Source organism: Pteropus alecto, unplaced genomic scaffold (assembly GCF_000325575.1).
Source record: "Pteropus alecto unplaced genomic scaffold, ASM32557v1 scaffold135, whole genome shotgun sequence".
Lineage (NCBI taxonomy): Eukaryota > Metazoa > Chordata > Mammalia > Chiroptera > Pteropodidae > Pteropus > Pteropus alecto.
This window is the reverse complement of record NW_006438076.1, coordinates 4147719-4166864: the sequence shown is the minus strand read 5'-3', so window position 1 is coordinate 4166864 and position 19146 is coordinate 4147719. Positions and strand designations below refer to the sequence as shown.

Genomic DNA, 19146 nt, shown 5'->3' with positions numbered 1-19146 from the left:
AACCCTTCTTAGAGAGGAGCTGGGTTGGGGGAGGAAAGTGGAAAGACTAATTGAGCAATTACCAGAGTTGTTCAAACAGAGACTTGTTGGTCCGACTGAACTTCCCATTTCATTTTCCTCTGCTGCCTTGGGGGTGAGAGGCTCACAGGAAGATCACAGCTGCCGCAAAGTCACAAAAGCACTACAGTTTTTTTGCCCATCTGAGTGTAGAAGGGGCAATTTTGCAATTTTGCTTCAGGTCTTTTTAATATGAGTAGACCTAAAGAAGCTTATATCGTCTGCTTATGTGCCTTCATCTCCTAATGAGCAGAGAGCTCTTTGATTGAAAGTCTGTGTCTTTCTGGTAGCCCTTAGTCTGTAGCCCTACTGCCTGATACAGGGTGGGGCACATAGTAGGTAATCAACAGATAGTTGCTGAATATTGAATGGATGAGAACTTGAGGGGTCTTCTCAAGAATAAATAACATGGATAGATGTCCTTTATAGGTATAAATGGATTAAAAACAGACTGCTGTGAGAGGGAGCTGGGGCAAAAGAGTGAGAGCAGGGAGGGGGCCAAATAATGACTGCTGGTGACAGACCAGTTTGTGAACACACATAAAGCACCCCTTTGTGAATTTCCAGAAATAATGGAGATTCAGTTTAAGGGGGCCACTGATTCAATAAGCAATAGGCAATTGGGTTACAGAGAAATAAGGTAATAATTAAGCCAGCTTGTCCTTGTCAGTAACACATAGCGTTTCTCTCAACTGTCATAGCTTAACTTGTTTTACTCTTTTATGTGTTCTTTGGTTTTTTTTTCCCTGCGGGTATGTCTGTCTCATATAATTGTTGATAATGTGGGCTAGGTGGTTTTATTTTTAGGGACATCCTGATTATAAACATTACGTTTCTTTAACTTCAAAAGTATATTTATACTCGTTAGCCTGCATGCCCCGCTCTTGATCAGAACGTGTGGTTACTACAGCCTGGGAAATTCTCTGGGGCAGAAACTGTAACTCTTCCTTCTTATGGGTCTCCTTGCAGGGTCCAATTTTGAGCTCTGAATAATGTGGCTACTCAAGCAATGGTGTAGACAGACTGCTTGGCTGACAGCAGTAAGGCCCATGCTTAGCCAAGTGCCCCTTCCTCCTCTGAGTACTTCAACAGATGCATTTCCAAGGTCATCCTCTTCTGAGCAGCACGGGCCAGTCCTCTTGCCTTTTTGCTGTAAACAATTGCTTCAGGTCACTCCTCATTTGGAGTGCAATAAAATCTCGTTACTGAATTCAGCATTACTTAGACTTCTATGTACCCTGTCAAAATGTGCTGCTGAAAATAACCTTCATGTAGGTAAAACCATGATGTAATAAGCTTATGACAGAACCTTTTTAACACACACACACACACACACACACACACACACACACCCTGCCAGCTTTAACTCAGATTCAGAAGTGTTCCATCCCTAGGAAGGAGGCAGTTAGTGATTTTGACTGCATTACCACCCTATTCAGACCTCTATGGGAATCGAGGTGGGGGAAAGCTGGCTAGGGAGTATAAAAATGAGCTCTATCTTCAAAGAACTGAAGGTCTAGTAGAAGTGGCAGAGCAATCGCAAAACAACAGACTCCCCCACAGCAAGAGACATTTGAGATTACCTTATCCTATTTTTCACATGATGAAATTGAGGGACAGAAAGGTTAAGTAATTTGCCCAGAGTTAAAGTGTTATTTAATGATGGGCCCAGAACTCCTAAAGTTACTTAATAGTAGAGGCAAGAAGAGGTAAACACACACACACACACACACACACACACACGATGTGTAAATAAATACCAATTTTTAAAACTCTACCATTAGATTTCAGAACATCCTCACCCACTTGGCCTGTCCTTTGTTTCCAGGCTCCAGGAAGAATGTTCTGGCACTGACAACACTACTAGAAAGGTTTTGGCCTTACTGCTACCATAACATCAGTGGTAATTTTTATATTTAGCATTTTTCCTTCCTTCTCTTCATTCATTTCCTCTTATTAAGTCATATCTGTCCCCTTCATTGAATTGTAAATAATCTTTGGTAGTAGGATGAAAAGAAGAATCTTCCAACAAATGGCACCCAAATTCTCTTACAGAGGGAATTGTCTTCAGCAAGAAAAATATCTAGATATGCCACATGTAAGGAAAGTAAGGCCTTAAGCATAAAGAGCCAAGGAATAAAAAGATAAACTGCTGTGCATTAGAAATAAACAGGAATTTGGGAGTGGGGAAAGAGCAGAGAGGAGAGAAATGAAGAGGGGAAGAGGTGGCGAGAGCAACGCGGTTGGGGGAGCTGAAGAAACCTGAAGAACAGCTTGTATTGTTACACTGTAAAACCCTTCCTCCTCTGTCTTCTGCAAAACTTTCAGAAAAGTTTACTACACACAAATGCAGAATGGCTATGTGTTTCTAGCTGAGAGAATATAGCAAAAATGTTTGGATAGCCACTCCTTTGATTAGGTTATGTTACCTAATGTAAGACCCAGACTTAGCAGACCAGGGAGAGATTATCCAGTCGATGAAATAAACTGTCATGTTGTGAAAAGGCCATATGGCAAAGAACTGCTGGTGACTTCTAGTTGCCGAGAGCAACCCTTAGCCAACAACTGGCAAGATAAGTCCTATAATCACAAGAAACAAAATTCTTGTAACAACCACATGAGCTTGGAAGAACACTCTGAGCCCCAGAAAGGAATTCCCACCAGCCAACACCTTAACTGAAGTCTGGTGAAACCCTGAGCAGAAGAGCCACTAAGCTGTGCCTGCACTCCTGACCCACAGAAACTGTAAGATAATATATGTATGTTCTTTCGAGCTGCCAAATTTGTGACAATTTATTATGCAGCATAGAAAACTAATACAGATGAGAGAGAGAGAGAGAGATTGAGATTCTATACTTTGAAAACAGCTGTTAGGAGTCAGAGATGATCCGAAGAACCAAGACCCACAGAAATTTGGAAAAATATTGGTATCTTAGTTTGGGTTCCCCCAAAAGGCAGACCCTGAAATAAGAAGTTAAATAGTTTATTCTAAAAAGGTGATCCTAGTAAAACCAGGTAGTATATCAGGGAATGAGACAGAAAGGAAGGAAGCCAATAAAGGCTGCATATCAAGCAAATTATTAGCACAGGAAGCTGGAGCTTAATCCTTTTGGGGAACTCTGAGAGATAATGAAGAAGACTATGCCTCAGAGTTATCCCACCCAGGGGGCTAGCTGTCAGACGTAGGCTGAAAGCTGCTTCTGAGGAGTGAGGGGAGACTGCTGGCCTGACTCCCACAGAGGCGTCTTATCCTGACCTTCCCTCCTCTAACATCTCTCAGTGTGTGTGTGTATGTGTGTGCATGTGTGTGCACGTGTGTGCACATGTGTATGTATGTGTGTGCGGTCCATATGCACATATGTGTGCATTTGATGTATGTATATGTGTGTGCATGCATATGTGCACGCATGTGTGTAAGCTACGCCTCACTTTACTCTGTCAGGCACTTTATATCTATTTGTTCATTTAATTCTCCCAATACTTCTTTTAGGTAGAGTTCATAACCCCATTTTACAAACAAGAAAACCTAAAATGTCAAGAAGTTAGCCACTTGCTAAGGTCATATAGCTACTAAGTGGCAGAATTGACATTAGACACTGAGGTCGACCGCCAACAGAGCTTAGGCTTCTGGCCACATCCCCTACTCCTCAGTGGGAAGTCTCCTTCCCTAACTCCTCAGAGGGAGGTCCCCCTCCTGTGTACGGTCTCAGGCCTGGCTAACCTTTTACACACCCTGCACTTACTCTCTGACTAAGCTCCACAATGGAAGGCGGCTTCTCTGCTTCCTCCTCGTACCTCCTACTATTGCTGAAGTTATTTTTGATTCTTTGTTTCATTAACCATATGTGAATGATGCCAAAATTGTCTCTATCATCGGTTCAATTTGTCAGGATGAAGAGAGAGGAAGGACTCAGGAGGCCAAGGCCAGCCAGAGTTTGTAGAGCTGCGGCATTTCCTGGGAAACAAGGAATGTGTGAGGCTTTGTGGGGAGAGGAGGCAGGGCTTTGCTGCTCCAGCAGCCACTGAACAAAAGGAAGATTAGCTAACTCTCTTTGGAAGAAACAAGCTTTATGTGGGCATGGACAGTGAGGAACGGCCCGCCCCAAGGACATTTTTTCTTTTCCTTTTAAAGTTCTCCTAGGTAGCCCTACTCTGGCTAGCTGTAAGAAACATTAGATAGAAAGTGGAAATGGAGTCAACGGCTCCTCCTGCCTTCCCAGGGCCTTCATCCCAAACGCTGGTTTTGCTGCCTGCAGCAAATTTCTGTAAATGTGAGGAGTCACTCTGAGGAAGAGAGTTCTGCAGAGATATGGTGTCTCAAAAAGGTATGGGTTTTTTGGCAGAAATATGTGAGTGATCAAGGGTGGCGTGGGGTCCTAGATACATTTTCATAAGGCAGAGAGGAGGTACTCCCATTTTCATGCTGGAAAACTGAAAAACATCAAAGCATTTTATGCTGAGTAAATATTTAATTTCTGAATAGAATTCCCGCCCCCTCGGAAACTGAGAAGAACTCAGGCTTGTGTTCATAGCTGCTGAGCGTGCCCTATTCAGCAACTCTCCAGAGGAACAAAGAGAAGAAATTAATTGGCCTTAAAGCATTGGAAAGATCCAGCTTGCTGACCTATTTAAGATGCAGCGAGGACATTCTAGGGAACCTCTCTGGAATTCTGTTCCTGTAAAACTTCAGAGCTCGAATAAAAACAGGTTGAAAAATCATGGGGAAGACACAAATTACCCCCAACTCATGAAAGGCTTCATTGTTTCCCTCCTCCTGGATCCTCAGCTGGTGTCCTCCCACCAACCACATCCCAGAAAGGATTTCCTCCCATTCTCCCTCTCGCACCCTCCTCCCAAAGAGGGAGGCACAGAACGGGAAATCAGCGAGCCAGTGTCTAATAATTGCCTTCTGTGTGAGGAGCACTCCATGTTCCAGACATCAGTAAGAGGAGTGGGACGTGGGAAAGGGGGAAAGTGGCACATTCGAAAGTAACAGAAGACACAATCCCCGTCAAGGTGCTTAAATGTAGCTGGGAAAACCGCATCTAAATCTATAAGTGAGTATAATTGGCAATGCATCGTCCCTTACAAATTGTCTTTTAAACTATTATTTTATTGAATCGTCTAACAACTCTATGTGGTAGGAATTTCTTTCCAAGGAGAAACGTGGAGCTCAGAGAGGTTAAGTTGTCCAAAGTCCCACATTTGGTTAACTCAGTATAGTTCAGACGCAGTCTGTGCTGCTTTGTCGTGTCCATACTATCCTCCTAAAAGAAGTCACCTTCAGTCAGGCCCAGAAGTAAAAGTCAGAACAAAAGAGGAAGGCTCCAAGACAGGATGTGAAGTAAAGGATAAGGTGGGCAAAAGGACCATAAAAAACAAAACTTAATCAGCAAGAGAAAACATCGACCCCCAGTTGTGACTCTCGGGACACCAAGAAGATGAACTGTCATACTCAGGATTCGACATAGGGAGAAATAAGGTTTCTTAAAAAGAAGAGCCCGGCTAAGTTGCTAGGGAAGGTGGCCTTGAAGCCAGGACACAACTTTCCCTCGTCATGGCACTTACAGGGTCCAGCTTTGTTTTGTTATAGCTTCTTGTCAGAGTTAGCCCTCCAGGATTCTACACGTGGTTTGCTGCCCCAAAAGCTAAGGAATGTGATTTGTCAACTTTTTTTGGTTGAAAGTGACAAAAATTTAACCTGAACAGTTTGAAGAGAAAAGGAGAAATCTCTTGCATTAAGTAGCAAAATATTGGAGGGAGCTGGGGTAATTGGAAATTAGATAGTTAAAAGCCATCACGGTTATCACTCATCTCTCTTACTTAGCTCCTGGTGTCAGCTTCATTTTTTCAAGCCTTCTTAACACTTTTTGATGGGGGCTTTGGTTGCCAGACATAGAATTTCAGTGCTGTTCAATATAACTTCCTGCGATGATGGAAATGTTCTATATCTGTGCTGTCAGGTGCAGTAGCTGTTAGCCACATGTGGCTATTGACACTTTAATTGTGGCGGGTGGGACTGAATAAATGAATTACAAATTTTAATTAATTTAAATTTAAATAGCAACATGTAGCTTAGTGGTTAAAATATTAGACAATGTGGCTCGTCATCTGGGGAGGAGAAGACTTTTAATGGAGCTAATTAAAAAAGTCTTGGTGAAGGACTGTGGTTGGCCTAGTGAAGGTCATGTGCACAGCTCTGGACCAATCTGATTACTATAGCCAGGAGAACAGGCTGGATCATGTGCCTGGCCCCACATTCACAGGTGGGGTGATCTATTATCAGAAGGAATGGGAGAAGGGATGCTGGGAAGACAAATCAAAATCTTCTTTTTTTAAAAAAAAAAAAAATTAATTATTTTTTTATGGTGACATTGGTTCATGAAATCTATCTGTACACTTTAACAGTAAGGCATATGTATATTTACACTGTGTGTTCACCTCCCATAGTTAGTTTTCTTTCTGTCACCACATATTTGATCCCCTCAAAATCTTCTAAAGGTGGAAGACATTACTTCTATCTTGATTCCTAAAAAGAATTAGCAAGCATTTATTGAAAAACTATTTTATGTCATACATTTTACATGTATACCTTAAATCCTTCTCTCTCTCCTTCTCTCTCTCTCTCTCTCACTCTTGCTTTCTCTCTCGCACACACAAACCCTATATTCCCCTTGTATTAGAGATGAAGAAACAAAGGCTCAGATTATGAGACTGCAGACAGTAAATTGCACAGCCAGAATATAAATTCAAGTTTGTTTCTAAAGTGTCTGTTCTCTGTACTATAATATGCTGTCCTTAGAGATTTGGGATATAGAAAATGTGATGATTAATAGTGGGTAATTATAACAATCACAGTAGAACACACAAAAATGGCTAGTTTTCTCCAAATAGTTACACTGATGCCCTGCTTTTAGTCTATAAAACATTTTTAAATTCCTCTTTTGAAATTGCTTTTAAAGCCTCTGACACACTTTAAAAGTATCTTTATAATGATTGTAATTTTTATACGTTAGGAGTATATTTTCTAAAAAAGTTAAAAGCATGATGAATAATGTAGGTAACAATTTATAGATAAAATCATTTTTGCCCATATTAGCTTTATGTAAAGGCAAAGTCTCTTATTTGAGTTGAGCTTCTTTGACTTCAAAGAACAAATATCCCAGTGAAGCTACCATCAGAGGAGAGGCACATTGCATGGATCTGGAATTGGCGAGCTTAAACACTGAGGCAACTCTTGGAACCAATTTTTGTAGGTAGCTCTGAATCTTTCTGCTTATTTGCTTCATTTTCCAATCTTTACCGATTGATTCTCTCTATTTTGATCATTTCAGGGCTCTCAATGTTACAAACAACATGAAACTTAATGCAAATTGGCTCACATAGTTCAAAAGTCTAGAGGTAGGGATAGCCTTGAGAGTTAGCTTAATACAGAGAGGCTCAAAAGTGTTAACTGAGAATAGGAAGAAGGACTTTAAATTGTCATTAGACCATATCCTTTAAATGTGGCAGATCTCTTCGATGGAAAGAAAAAGACTTTTGACACTAGGAGTTATATGGCCTGAGTGTTGTCAGTGCCTTAGTCTCTGAGACCTAGCAACACTTAGGGGGTGTCATAGCTGGGTTCTCCAACAAGCAGACCCTGAGACAGAGCCTCATGTTCAGGATGTTTATCAGAGAGTGTGCTTGAGATTGATACCTATGGAAGAGAGGAGGAAGGTGGAGTGGGTAGAGGGAAAAGTTGAGTTGTGATGCAGGCCAGCCTCCACCAACCTTACAAGGAACTCTGAAGCTGAAATGAAGGCCCATCAGAGGTGTTCCAAGTTAGGTAGAAATGGCTGGGCCTTTACATCCCCATGTTTATCAATTACTGGATGTGGCTGCTCCTCAAATGGAGGGCGAGGCAGCTCTCTGAAGCTGAAATAGTTCCTAAAGGAGTTGACAGCCGAAGGGACCACACCACTTCCAATAGCTGAGCCAACAAATCTTTCTTGAAGGGGGATCTGGGCAGCACATCTCTCTGTCTATCCTAGATAAGTACTTGGTAATGTGGAGAGATACTGAGACTCCTATGTTAACTTTTTAATCACCTGCTGAAAGAAAGGATAAAAGACTTCTGTGTCCATGATAAAACTAGAGAATCTTTTGCAAAGATTGGTATAGTAGATGTTGCTGAGACTACTGGGCTTCACCGGAGCAATCGCTATTGGTAAATCGCTATTTACAGTGAATGTGCTACAAAGACTCGGTCTGCGTAGGTGAGCAGAAGAACCCTCAGTAATTATTCTAGTCATAAAGCTTATTTTGAGAGGTGAATAAAGAAGAAAAAGAACAAAGGACACTGCTATGGTCTGCTTTCAGGGAGTAGCCCAGAACATTGGTTAGCCCTGAGAAATCCTACTCAAACTTGGGGAAAAGAATGAAAGTGGGCATGACTCAGCTGCCTGAGGTTGAGTTCCCAACATCCAGACCCTGTGAGAATGGGAATAGGCAGATTCCGACCTCTATGAAAGTTCTTCTTAGGATAGGCCCTTAGAACAAACAGGTTATCAAGTTTTCTGATTTGTTACAGGGGTGGGTCAGTCAGCGACAAATAGACCATCACCCACAAATAGCAGATTGCCCTGTGGTACTCACCAAACGATCGGTCCTGTGTGGAGTAGACTGCTGCCAGGGGCCCATGACTTGGCGCTTTGTGCAGAGGTGGCCAGGGATCCCACAGCCACATACATCAGAGGTTACCCTGCTCTGATGACAAGAGCCCTGGAGCAGGGCCTCAAGACTCTAGTCCCAGCAACACCCATTCCTTTATATTTCTAAAGAGAGACATTTCTAAGCAAACAGTTCCCTTGCTGAGAAACCAACTCAGGCCATGTAGAAGATAAGCCTTGTGAAAAGGTCAGAAAATGGGGCAGAGCCTAATATGTGAGCTCTCTGGACATAACGAGGGTATAGATTCACATGAAACCACTGGCACAGCTGCTAGTAGGAGGTATAGACCTTGGGGTGGAAGGTTAGAGAGAGCAAAGAGATACCTAATAACACTTCTTCCGTGTGTGTGCGTGCGTGCGTGCGTGTGTGTGTGTGTGTGTGTGTGTGCGCATGTGTGTGTTTAGATGTACAAATCAACCTCCTTCTGGCTCTCTCAAGTTTTCTGTTCCTCGCCCCTCTGGTTGAAGGTGGAATAGGTTTCCTTCTTGCTACTTGGTTACTCAGTGCTGTTTATAAACCATTCTCCCTCTTTTTTCTGAGCTTCGCCCCTCACTTTGAATCTAATCTTGTTAGACCATACCACTCCCTGCTTTCCAAGTTATACTCAATTATACTCACTTATTAACTTCCAGGTCTTTTCCTGAAATTCCTTGAAGATTACTTCTCTTCACTCCCGCCAACACTATTCTTGTCATATATTTTGGTGATTTCAATAACCTTAGGCATAATTCATCCAATGCTGTGGCCCCTCATTTCTGTGACTTTTTCTTCAGTGATTTTGTTCTTTAACCCACCTAAGCACTCTCTCCTTTGGTTGAACCATAGACTTTGACAGTACCTGTATCTGCAGCCCCTCCATACTCTCTCAATTTCAAGAATCCCACTCCCAGTCACCACTTCTCATCTTTTCAGTGCATTCTTTCTAGTATCCTGCTCTAACAAACCTTAGACCTCCCACTGTAACCTACAGTCTCTTGATCCTAAAAATTTAACTTTACAATGTTCCTTTTCTCTCATTTGTCTTCCCTTCCCATGTTACTTATCTTAAATTTTTTAGTCAGTTATTTAATTACTCTTTTGCATTAATTTTTAATTTCCTTGCCCCTTTCTTGCTTGATAGTAATATTTTGGCAAAATCTCAACCCCTATTAAAATTAAATACTTCACCTACTTCATGCCTGTAACTATGCAATTGAAGAAAAACACTGAACCGTGCTGACTGATACCATTTTAAATTTATAATCGTAAACCTCACATGGGTCCTTAAGGCCATCTGGCAATTATACATGTCTCTAGTTCATACTTCCACTCTTCTGGACAACTATTTTATACTTTATTTTCCTTTCTTAAACTTCCAACATCTTTTCATCTACTTTATTGATTGATGGCCTTGCTTCTTATTTGTATTAGTTTTCTCTTGCTCTGTAACAGATTACTCCAAAATTTAGCATCTTAAACAAGAAACATCTCATGCAGAGATCAGGTTTCTGGCTGGGTAGTTTGGCTTAGGTTCTCTTATGAGGTTGCAGTCAAGTTGTTTTGGCCAAGACTACAGTCTCCGAAGACTTGATTGGGGCTGAAGGATCCACTTTCAAGATCATTCCATAGGGCTGTTGGCAGGAGATTTCAGTTTTTTGCCATGTGAGCCTTTTAACAGGGCTGTTCATGACATAAATGACTTCCCTCAGAGTGAATGATCTGAGAGAAAGAGAGAGAGCAAGAGTGAGAAAGAGGGAGGACACAGCATTTTTTTATAACCTAACCTCCGAAGTGACACACCATCACTTCTGCCATAATCTGTTGGTCACGCAGAACAACCCTGTACAGTGTGAGAGGAGAACTACACAAGGGTGTGAGTCTCAGGAGGTGAGGATCATTAGAGGCCATTTTGTAGGTTGGCTACAATACTATTTTATATTAAAAAAAAAAAAAAAGCAATCAGGAAAGAACTTCCACAAGTTCCCACCACCATATTATCCAATTACCAGTTTATATTCTATTTTTAATGCTATTGTTATGAAGAGCTGCTGTCTTGCTATCTTAGGCCCAAACCTCCACCTGTTCACTAGATCTCATTTCCTTTTGCCCAGTTAAGAACATAGACACAAAACTTCTCCCATCTCTCTCCTGCATTGTCAGTTTTCTCCTGTCTACTGGGTAATTCCCATCAACAAAAAAGTGTGCTGCAATCTTCAAGAAAAGAACCCTCTTATGATCCTACCTCTCCTGTCAGCTACCCATTTCTCTGTGTCCCTTTACAACAAAACTCACTGAAAGAGTTAACAAAAATTGCTGTCTCCAATTCCTCCTCCCCTCTTAGGCCTACAACTACTCCAAAAACACTGCTCTTTTAAAAGTCATCAATGAAGAAATATAATCAAGTATTATGTAATAGTTTTTAGCACAACATTTTTCTAACAAAATTGGTTGCATTCTCAAAAGAATATATAATTCATAGGTATAATTCATATATAGGTATAATTATACAAATTATTGGACAGATAAATACCATGATGATTTACTAAATATTCCTGTATCTTGCCTTTTTAAAAACAATTTGTGTGAATAAAAATAATGATTTAATTACATTTTTGCAATGGTTGTATATGCTTATTGTAGAAAGCTTATAAAATACAGTATTGTAAAACAAAGTAGTAAATCACCCATAGTCAACCACAGAGTGATATCCAATACGGGCTTCCTAGTTCTATCATGCTATGTTTTAAAAAAATAACATAGTTCTTTACATTTATAATGTACTTACAATTACTATTTTACCATACAAATAAGTTCCATAGTCAGAATGCCTGGGTTTAAATCCCAGCTAATCCCATATGTGCTGTATGTCACTTTGGTAAATTATTAAACCTTTCCATCTGTAAAAAGAAAAAAAGGTCATCAATGACTTCCACATTGTTAAATCCATTAGTCACTTCTCAGTCGTCATCTTCTTTGACCTACCTGCCAGCAGGATTTAACCTAGACGGTCTGTCCTCTTTAATAAAACCTTTTCTTCAGTTGGCTTTCAAGGTATCACACACTCCTGATTTTCTTCCTTAGCTAACTGGTTGATTCTTCTCTTCTCCTCAGCCTCTTTAATGTTGGAATATGCCTGGGGCTCAGTCCTTGGACCTTTTTCTTATCTGTCTATATTTAGTCCCTCGATGATTTTATTTAGTCTCATGACTTCAAGTCCCAAACAGCTCCCAAATTTATATTTCTAGCCCAGAACTCTACTGTGAACTCCAGACATTTTTATCATACACCTTCTTGAGTGTCCATTAGATAAATTAAACAATCTGTCCCAAACTGAACTCTTTATCTGCTCTCTCCCAAACCTACTCCTTCCACCATGTCCCCCATCTCAGTAAATGGCAACTCCATCCTGTCAGCTGCTCAGAATGGAATCCCTAGAATTTCCCTTGACTCCTCTCTCTCACACATGCATGTGAGTGTACACACACACAAACGCACACACAATCCATACCTAACTTTCAACAGGTCCTAAAATTCCTGCCTCCCAAATATACCCGGAATCCAACTACTTCCCATGATATCTACTACAGGTCCCTGATCCAAGACATCATAATCTCCTATTTGGGTTATTAGAATAGCTTCCTAATTGGTCTACTTGCTCATACACTTGCTGCATTCAGTTTATTCTCAATACAGCATCCAGAATGATTTTTAAAAAATTTAAATCACATTATGGCATTTCTTTGTCCAAATCCCTCTCGTGGCTCCCCATCTCAACACCTTTTGGTCACTTAAAATGCTCTATAAGATTTTCCACCTTCTAACTTTTGACCTATCTCAACACTCTTCCCCACTCACTCTGCACCAGTCACACCAGCCTTCTTGCCAGGCTGTACTCACCTTGCAGTGATTGTACTCACTGTTCCCTCTGCCTGGAACATTCTTTATAAAACCCTCCCTTTAAGGTTAGAATAGCATGTTCCATTATTTCGTGGAACTTTGCACCGGAGCCTTTGCTGGAAAGTAATTCAGTGAAGCCTTTTCTGGTTCTCCCACCTAAAATTTCCTGTCTGCTTCACTCAACATACTCTTTATCCTCTTTCTGCTTTTATTTTACAGCACTTATCAGCATCAGACATATTTATTTATTCATGTGTTTATTTGGTTACTCCTGGTTATATTGTAAAGTCCATGAGCAAGGGATATTTGTTTTGTATAGTTTATACTTCCAGTGCCTAGAACATAAAAAGCTCTCAATTTTATGTTAAATGAACGAATGATCGGGTATTTCATAGGGATAATGAAGTGCCCGGGACCATAACAGAGTTTAGAGCAGGGAGGGAGATCACTCACGAAGCTGCGATGTTCTAAAACAGAAATATATATGAAATAGCACTGTAAATGTAACGAGGTGTACAAAGGATCGGTATGACTTATTCCTTGAGGAAGTCCTGCCAGGCCCGCATTCTTCCTACTTTTTCCCGTGCTTCCTCAATTGATGCGTATCCCCTTATCTGGAGGATTTGGGATGGTCTTTGTGCTGGGACTACAACGCACGTCAGCTGACCCCTCAGCCGGCCACGCCTAGGCTGGAAAAATACTCAGCGGTCCCGCGCACCCAACCTTTTCCGCCGGGTTCCCAGCACCCTCACGAGCACCGCCCCCTCAGCGAGACAGGAAGCGAACGTGATGGACTCCGGGGCCCTAACCCCGCCCCTCACGCCTGCCCAGCCCCGGAAGGGGCGGAGACGGAGGGGCGGGACGGGGCGGGGCGGCCCATCCGAAAGCGGCGGTTTGCAGTAGGCGGTTATTGTAGTATCCGGAGTGGTTTGAGTCTGGTGAGCTGCGATTGGATACTCGACCGGTGCTCCATCAGCAGAGTGGGACCCCAAGGCCTCAAACAGGCTGCTATCTGCCCCAGGACACCCTCTTCGTTCATCGCTTCCCCCATAGTCGGATACCGATTACTTGGACTCTGACTCAGACCCAGGTTCCCACCCCTACTCTTCCAGCCCCCTTTTTCTCTGGCCGCTGCAGTTAGTCCTCCCTCTCTCTCCTCGCTGTGCCACCACAGGGTACAGTCCTCGTTCTCTCATTCTGATCCTTTTGTCTCTTCCCATTCATCCCCATTCCTTCCAGAGGCAGTATTCAAGCATTTTCTTCCCCTTTGTTTCTTCTTGCTTCCCTTCTTTCCTCTTTCTCTCCTTTTCCTTCAGACTCCTGGTTCTTTCACTCCCTGTCAGGCTACTGCCTCTTCCAAGACTTCTGTCCTTTTAAGGAAACCGTGGCTCACGTGTTAGGTGGTTAAACCTTTAAAGCGGTCGTTTGAAGATTTTAAGCTTTTCCTTTCTCCTTACCAGGAGTCACCAGGAAGTATGGCCCCCCACAAGACGTCTCGAAATACCTCAAAGTTGCCTCTGGCTTTAAACCCCTTGAAGAGCAAGGACGTGTTAGCAGTGTTGGCTGAGAGGAACCAGGCTATAGTACCAGTTGGGGCATGGGTGGAACCTGCCTCACCACATAGTTCGGAAATACCAGCATATGTGAGTGTCAGTTGGAACCAAAATGGTGGAGTTCCTAGCCCATCTTTCTTTTCATTAGCTTTCTCTGGTGCTTAGATAAAGATGAACAATCTGGAGATGCTGTTTCTATTCTGTCATAAATATATTCTTGCATTAGGATTATAGAACAACCATGTACGTATTTGCCAAAACTTACATATATGTATATAGTTCACAAACTCTTGCTCGCTTGCCATGCACAAGACATAAGCACTGTTTATGTCTCCCAGACATCCTTCTATGTAGTCAAGATGACAGTTGCCACATTTCATGTTAACATTAATTTATTGCTTAAAGCTTTTGATAAGTTTGGTAATGGAGATTCAGGCAAAGTGCAGTAAGAGAATAAAGGAAAAAGAAAATTCTGACTGGATTCTGAGACAGCTTAACTATAAATTCCATAAGGACAGAGACCTTTATGTTCTGTTCATTTCTGTCCTGGTTTACCGTAGGCCTTCAGGAAATATTTGTTGAATGAGTGAATGAACGAATGAGGAAATATAGCCTGTGTGAGTCCTTAAAGAATGGATGCGCTGTAAGTACAGATGGTAGAAAGGACTATTTCAGATGAAGGGAAACGTGCAGTTTACACGTGTGCCTGTTTACATGGTAACGCTCACATATACTAATTAACACATGAGGACATTTTTGAAAGAAGATTTTTATAGTCTTTCGCCAAACTGTTCTACTTAGCTATTTGTTCGAATTTTATTGTGGCACTTAACACCATATATTCATACTAAGTTGTTTACATATCTCCTTTTCCTGATGGAGTGTGAGCTCCTAGAGCACAGGGGGAATAAATCTTATTTATCATCCCATCTCCACTTTTATCTTAGTGCCTAATAAATATGGGCATTTGATAACTATTTACGGAATGCACAAAATGTGTGAAGGTCTACTGAATGTATAGACAGGGTGCTGAACATGAGGTGAAAGGTATTGAGATATGTTTACTTCATGGTCCTTGATCTCAGAGAAGAAATGAGATATGTTTAAAGTACATGTTAAATAGCATTGTAGTGTTGTATATTCCTTTATTTTATTTACGTTTATATGTATGTATGTGCATATTCATTTATTTATTCCTCTTCTGCCTATTTCCAGAAGGGATTTTAAGAGTTTAGGTAGTATGTGATTATGTGCTCAGACTACAGTATTTCAAGAAGAATGATATGACTTTGTGAATACTGATCAGGAACGCAAATGGGATAAAATGTTCCCAATTGTTTAGAGTAAGTTTTGGAATTGAGCGTTATGTAAATACTGAGTACCTTTATATTCATGGCTCTGTGTTATATACTCTAGAGGAAACAAAGGAGAATTAAATACATTTCCTGCCCTCAAAGAGTTCATAATCTAATGGAGGAATCAAGAAATAAATACTGTACTCAATTGATGTTAATCAGAGAGCTCAGAGGAAGGAAGGATTGTGAAAGGTACTAGGAGGTGGGTATTAGATGGTCTTGAAGACTGAGTAGGCCTTTACTGGATGAAGATGACAGGAAGGGCATGTTCGGTTAAAATGGAGCGTAATTCTGAGTATGAAGACATTTTAGAATAGGACACATTTGGTGAGTGGTGAACGATCTGGTGTATCTGAACTGTTTTACCCATTTTAGAAAATATGTAATAAGATAGATATGAATTGGTTCATTAAAAGTTAATGAAGATACCATTGTTTTCAGTTCAATGAAAAATTTTTGAGTACTCACAAATTTCAGTTTTTAGTTTGTGATTTGCTTTAAGTTCTTGATACTAGCTATGTCTAGATTATCATCTCTGAACTGTGATTTCCTTACTCTATTGGGAATTTCGAATTACAGAACTGAATTAGTTTTTCAGGATTGTTTCCTGACTGCTTTGTGTTCATAACAGAGCCCTAATGGGAAAAACTGTTGACATTTAAGTTCATTTTCTATCCTTCATCTTTAAAGACTTCAGCATATATGATTGAAGAAGAAGTAAAGGAACAGCTAAGAAAAAAACAAGAAGCTTTGAAGCATTTTCAGAAACAAGTCAAACACCGAGTAAACCAACAGATTAAGCTGAGAAAAAAGAAACAGCTTCAGAAGTCTTATGAAGCAGTAAGTTGAAAGGGAGCCTGAGTAAAGAGTGAATGGAAAGCATGTGTTATGAGATAAACTATTAGGCAGTAACAGAATCACTTTATTTTGATTCCATGCTTTGTGTAATCTGATTTGCTGGCGAGGGCAGTAGAGTTGTATGTTGAGAAACTGTTTTATTCTTGTGTTGTTCTGATTTATATTTTGCTTTTACTAATTAAAAACAATGTTGAGAGTGTTGGATTCAGATTTGAGTTTGAATTCCGGCTTATGCTGTTTTTAAAAATTACATGTATAGAGGTAACATTGGTTAATATGTAAATTTCAGGTGTACATTACAATTCGTTATCTGTATACTCTATTGCATGCTCACCATCCAAAATCTCGTTTTCTTCCGTCATCATATATTTGACCCTCTTTACCCATTTTGTCTTTTCCCTCTGGTAATCACCATTTTGTTGTCCATTATCTATGAGTTTTTTTGTTTGTTTTGTTAGATCATTTGTTACTTTTTTGTTTGATATTCCACATATGAGTGAAATCATATGGTTTCAGTCCTTTTCCTTCTGACCTATTTCACTTAGTATAATACCCTTGAGATCTATCCATGTTGCCAAAAAAGGCATATTTCTTCTTTTTATGACCGAAGAGTATTCTCATGTATATATCTACCATATCTTCTTTATCCATTTATCCACTGGTGGACACTTAGGTTGTTTCTGTATCTTGGCTATTATAAATAATGCTGCAATAAACCTAGGGATACATACACATTCATGAATTAATGTTTTCATATTTTTCAGGTAAATACCCGGAAGAGGAATTGCTGGGTCATATGGTAGTTCTATTCTTAATTTTTAAAGGAAACTCCATACTGTTTTGCAAAGTGGCTGCACAATTTACATTACCACCAACAGTGTACAAGGATTCCCTTTTCTCCACATCCTCTCTAACACTTGTTATTTCTTGTCTTTTTAATAATAGCCAATTTAACAGATGTGAAGTGATGTCTCATTGTGGTTTTGATTAGCATTTCTTTAATAACTAGTGTTATTTTTTCATGTCTCTGTTGGCCATCTGAATGTCTTCCTTGGAAAAATGTCTATTCAGATCCTCTGCCCAGTTTTTAGTCAGATTTTTTGTTTTTCTGTTGTTAAGTTGTCTAAGTTCTTTATCTACTTTGGATATTAACCCCTTTTTGGAAGTATCATTTGCGAATATCTTCTCCCATTCAGTTGGTTGCCTTTTTGTTTTGTTAATGGTTTCTTTTGCTATGCAGAAGTTTTTTAGTTTGATGTTGTCCCATTTGTTTGTTTTTGCTTTTAGAGTCAGATTCACAAAAACACCTTTGAGACCAGTGTCCAGAAGCTTAATGCCTATGTTTTCTTCTATGCATTTTATTCTTTCAGGTCTTACAGTTAAGTCTTTAATCGATTTTCGAGTTAATTTTTTGTGTATGGTATAAGATAGTGGTCTGGTTTCCTTTTTTCCTTCTTCTTTTTTTTTTGCATACGGCTGTCCAGTTTTCCCAACATAATTTATTGAAGAGACTTTCCTTTCTCCATTGTATTCCTTTGACTCCTTTGTTGTAAATTAGTTGCCTATATGTGTGTGAGTTTATTTCTGGATTTTCAGTTCTGTTCTATTGGTCCGTGTGCCTGTTTTTTGCCAGTACCATACTGTTTTGATTACTATAGCTTCGTAGTATAGTTTAAAGTTGGAGAGTGTGATACCTCCAGCTTCATGATTTTTTTTCTCAGGATTGCTTTAGCTATTCAGGGTATTTTGTGGTTCCACACAAATTTTAGGATTTTTCGTTCTGTTTCTGTGAAAAGCGCCATTGGGATGTTGATAAGGATTGCATCGAATGTGTAGGTTGCTTTAAGTAATATGGTCATTTTAACAGTGTTAATTCTTCCAATCCATAAATGTGGAATATCTTTCCATCTCGTTGTGCCTTCTTCAATTTCTTTCAACAGTGTCTAATAGTTTTCAGTGTACAGGTCTTTCACTTCCTTTAAGTTTATTCCTTGATATTTTATTCTTTTTGTTGTGATTATAAATGAGATTGTTTTCTTCATTTCTCTTTCTGATATTTTGTTGTTAGTATGTAGAAATGTAACAGATTTTTGTATACTGATTTTTTTTATCTTGCAACTTTACTGTATTAATTTATTATTTCTAATAGTTTGTTGGAGTCTTTAGGGTTTGTCATTGCAAATAGTGACAGTTTTACTTCTTCCATTTCAATTTGAATGTTTTTTATTTCTTTTTCTTGTGTAATTGCTCTGGCTAGGAATTCCAGTAGTATGTTGGATAATAGACGAGAGTGGGCATTTTATCTTGGTCCTACTCTTAGAAGAAAAGCTTTTAGCTTTTTACCCTTTAGTCTGACTTTAGCTGTGGGTTTGTCATATATAACCTTTATTATGTTTAGGCACTTTACTCCTATACCTATTTTTTTGAGACTTTTATCATACATATATGTTGTAAAGCTATAATATTCATTTTTCTCTGTATCTTTTGATTTATTCAGATGTTTTTTTCTGCATCTCCTAAGATAATCATATGATTTTTATCCTTTATTTTGTTTATGTGGTGTATCACATTGATTGATTTGCAGATGTTGCATCCCTGGAATTAATCCCATTTGATCATGGTGTATGATCCTTTAAATATATTGTATTCAATTTGCTAGTATTTTGGTGAGGAATTTTCCTCTGTGTTCATAAGAGATATTGGCCTGTAATTTTCCTTGTCTTGTGTTATCCTTG

The 19146-nt window shown here is 39.8% G+C and overlaps 1 protein-coding gene across 9 annotated transcripts in view; it reads left to right on the top strand.

Moving 5' to 3' along the window:
- The first annotated feature begins 13406 nt into the window (after window positions 1-13406).
- The window catches only part of CCDC15 (coiled-coil domain containing 15), a 65160-nt gene continuing 59420 nt past the window's right edge, over window positions 13407-19146 (top strand). For 4 of the 9 annotated variants that reach the window (XM_025049155.1, XM_025049154.1, XM_025049153.1 and 1 more), the window contains exons 1-3: window positions 13533-13735; window positions 14106-14288; window positions 16244-16393. In XM_025049155.1, coding sequence (XP_024904923.1) covers window positions 14121-14288; window positions 16244-16393 — 318 coding nt within the window. In that variant the 5' untranslated portion in view covers window positions 13533-13735; window positions 14106-14120. Of the gene's footprint in view, window positions 13821-14105; window positions 14289-16243; window positions 16394-19146 lie in introns of all 9 variants that reach the window. The other 5 variants (XM_025049152.1, XM_025049151.1, XM_025049147.1 and 2 more) reach the window with 3 other exon arrangements.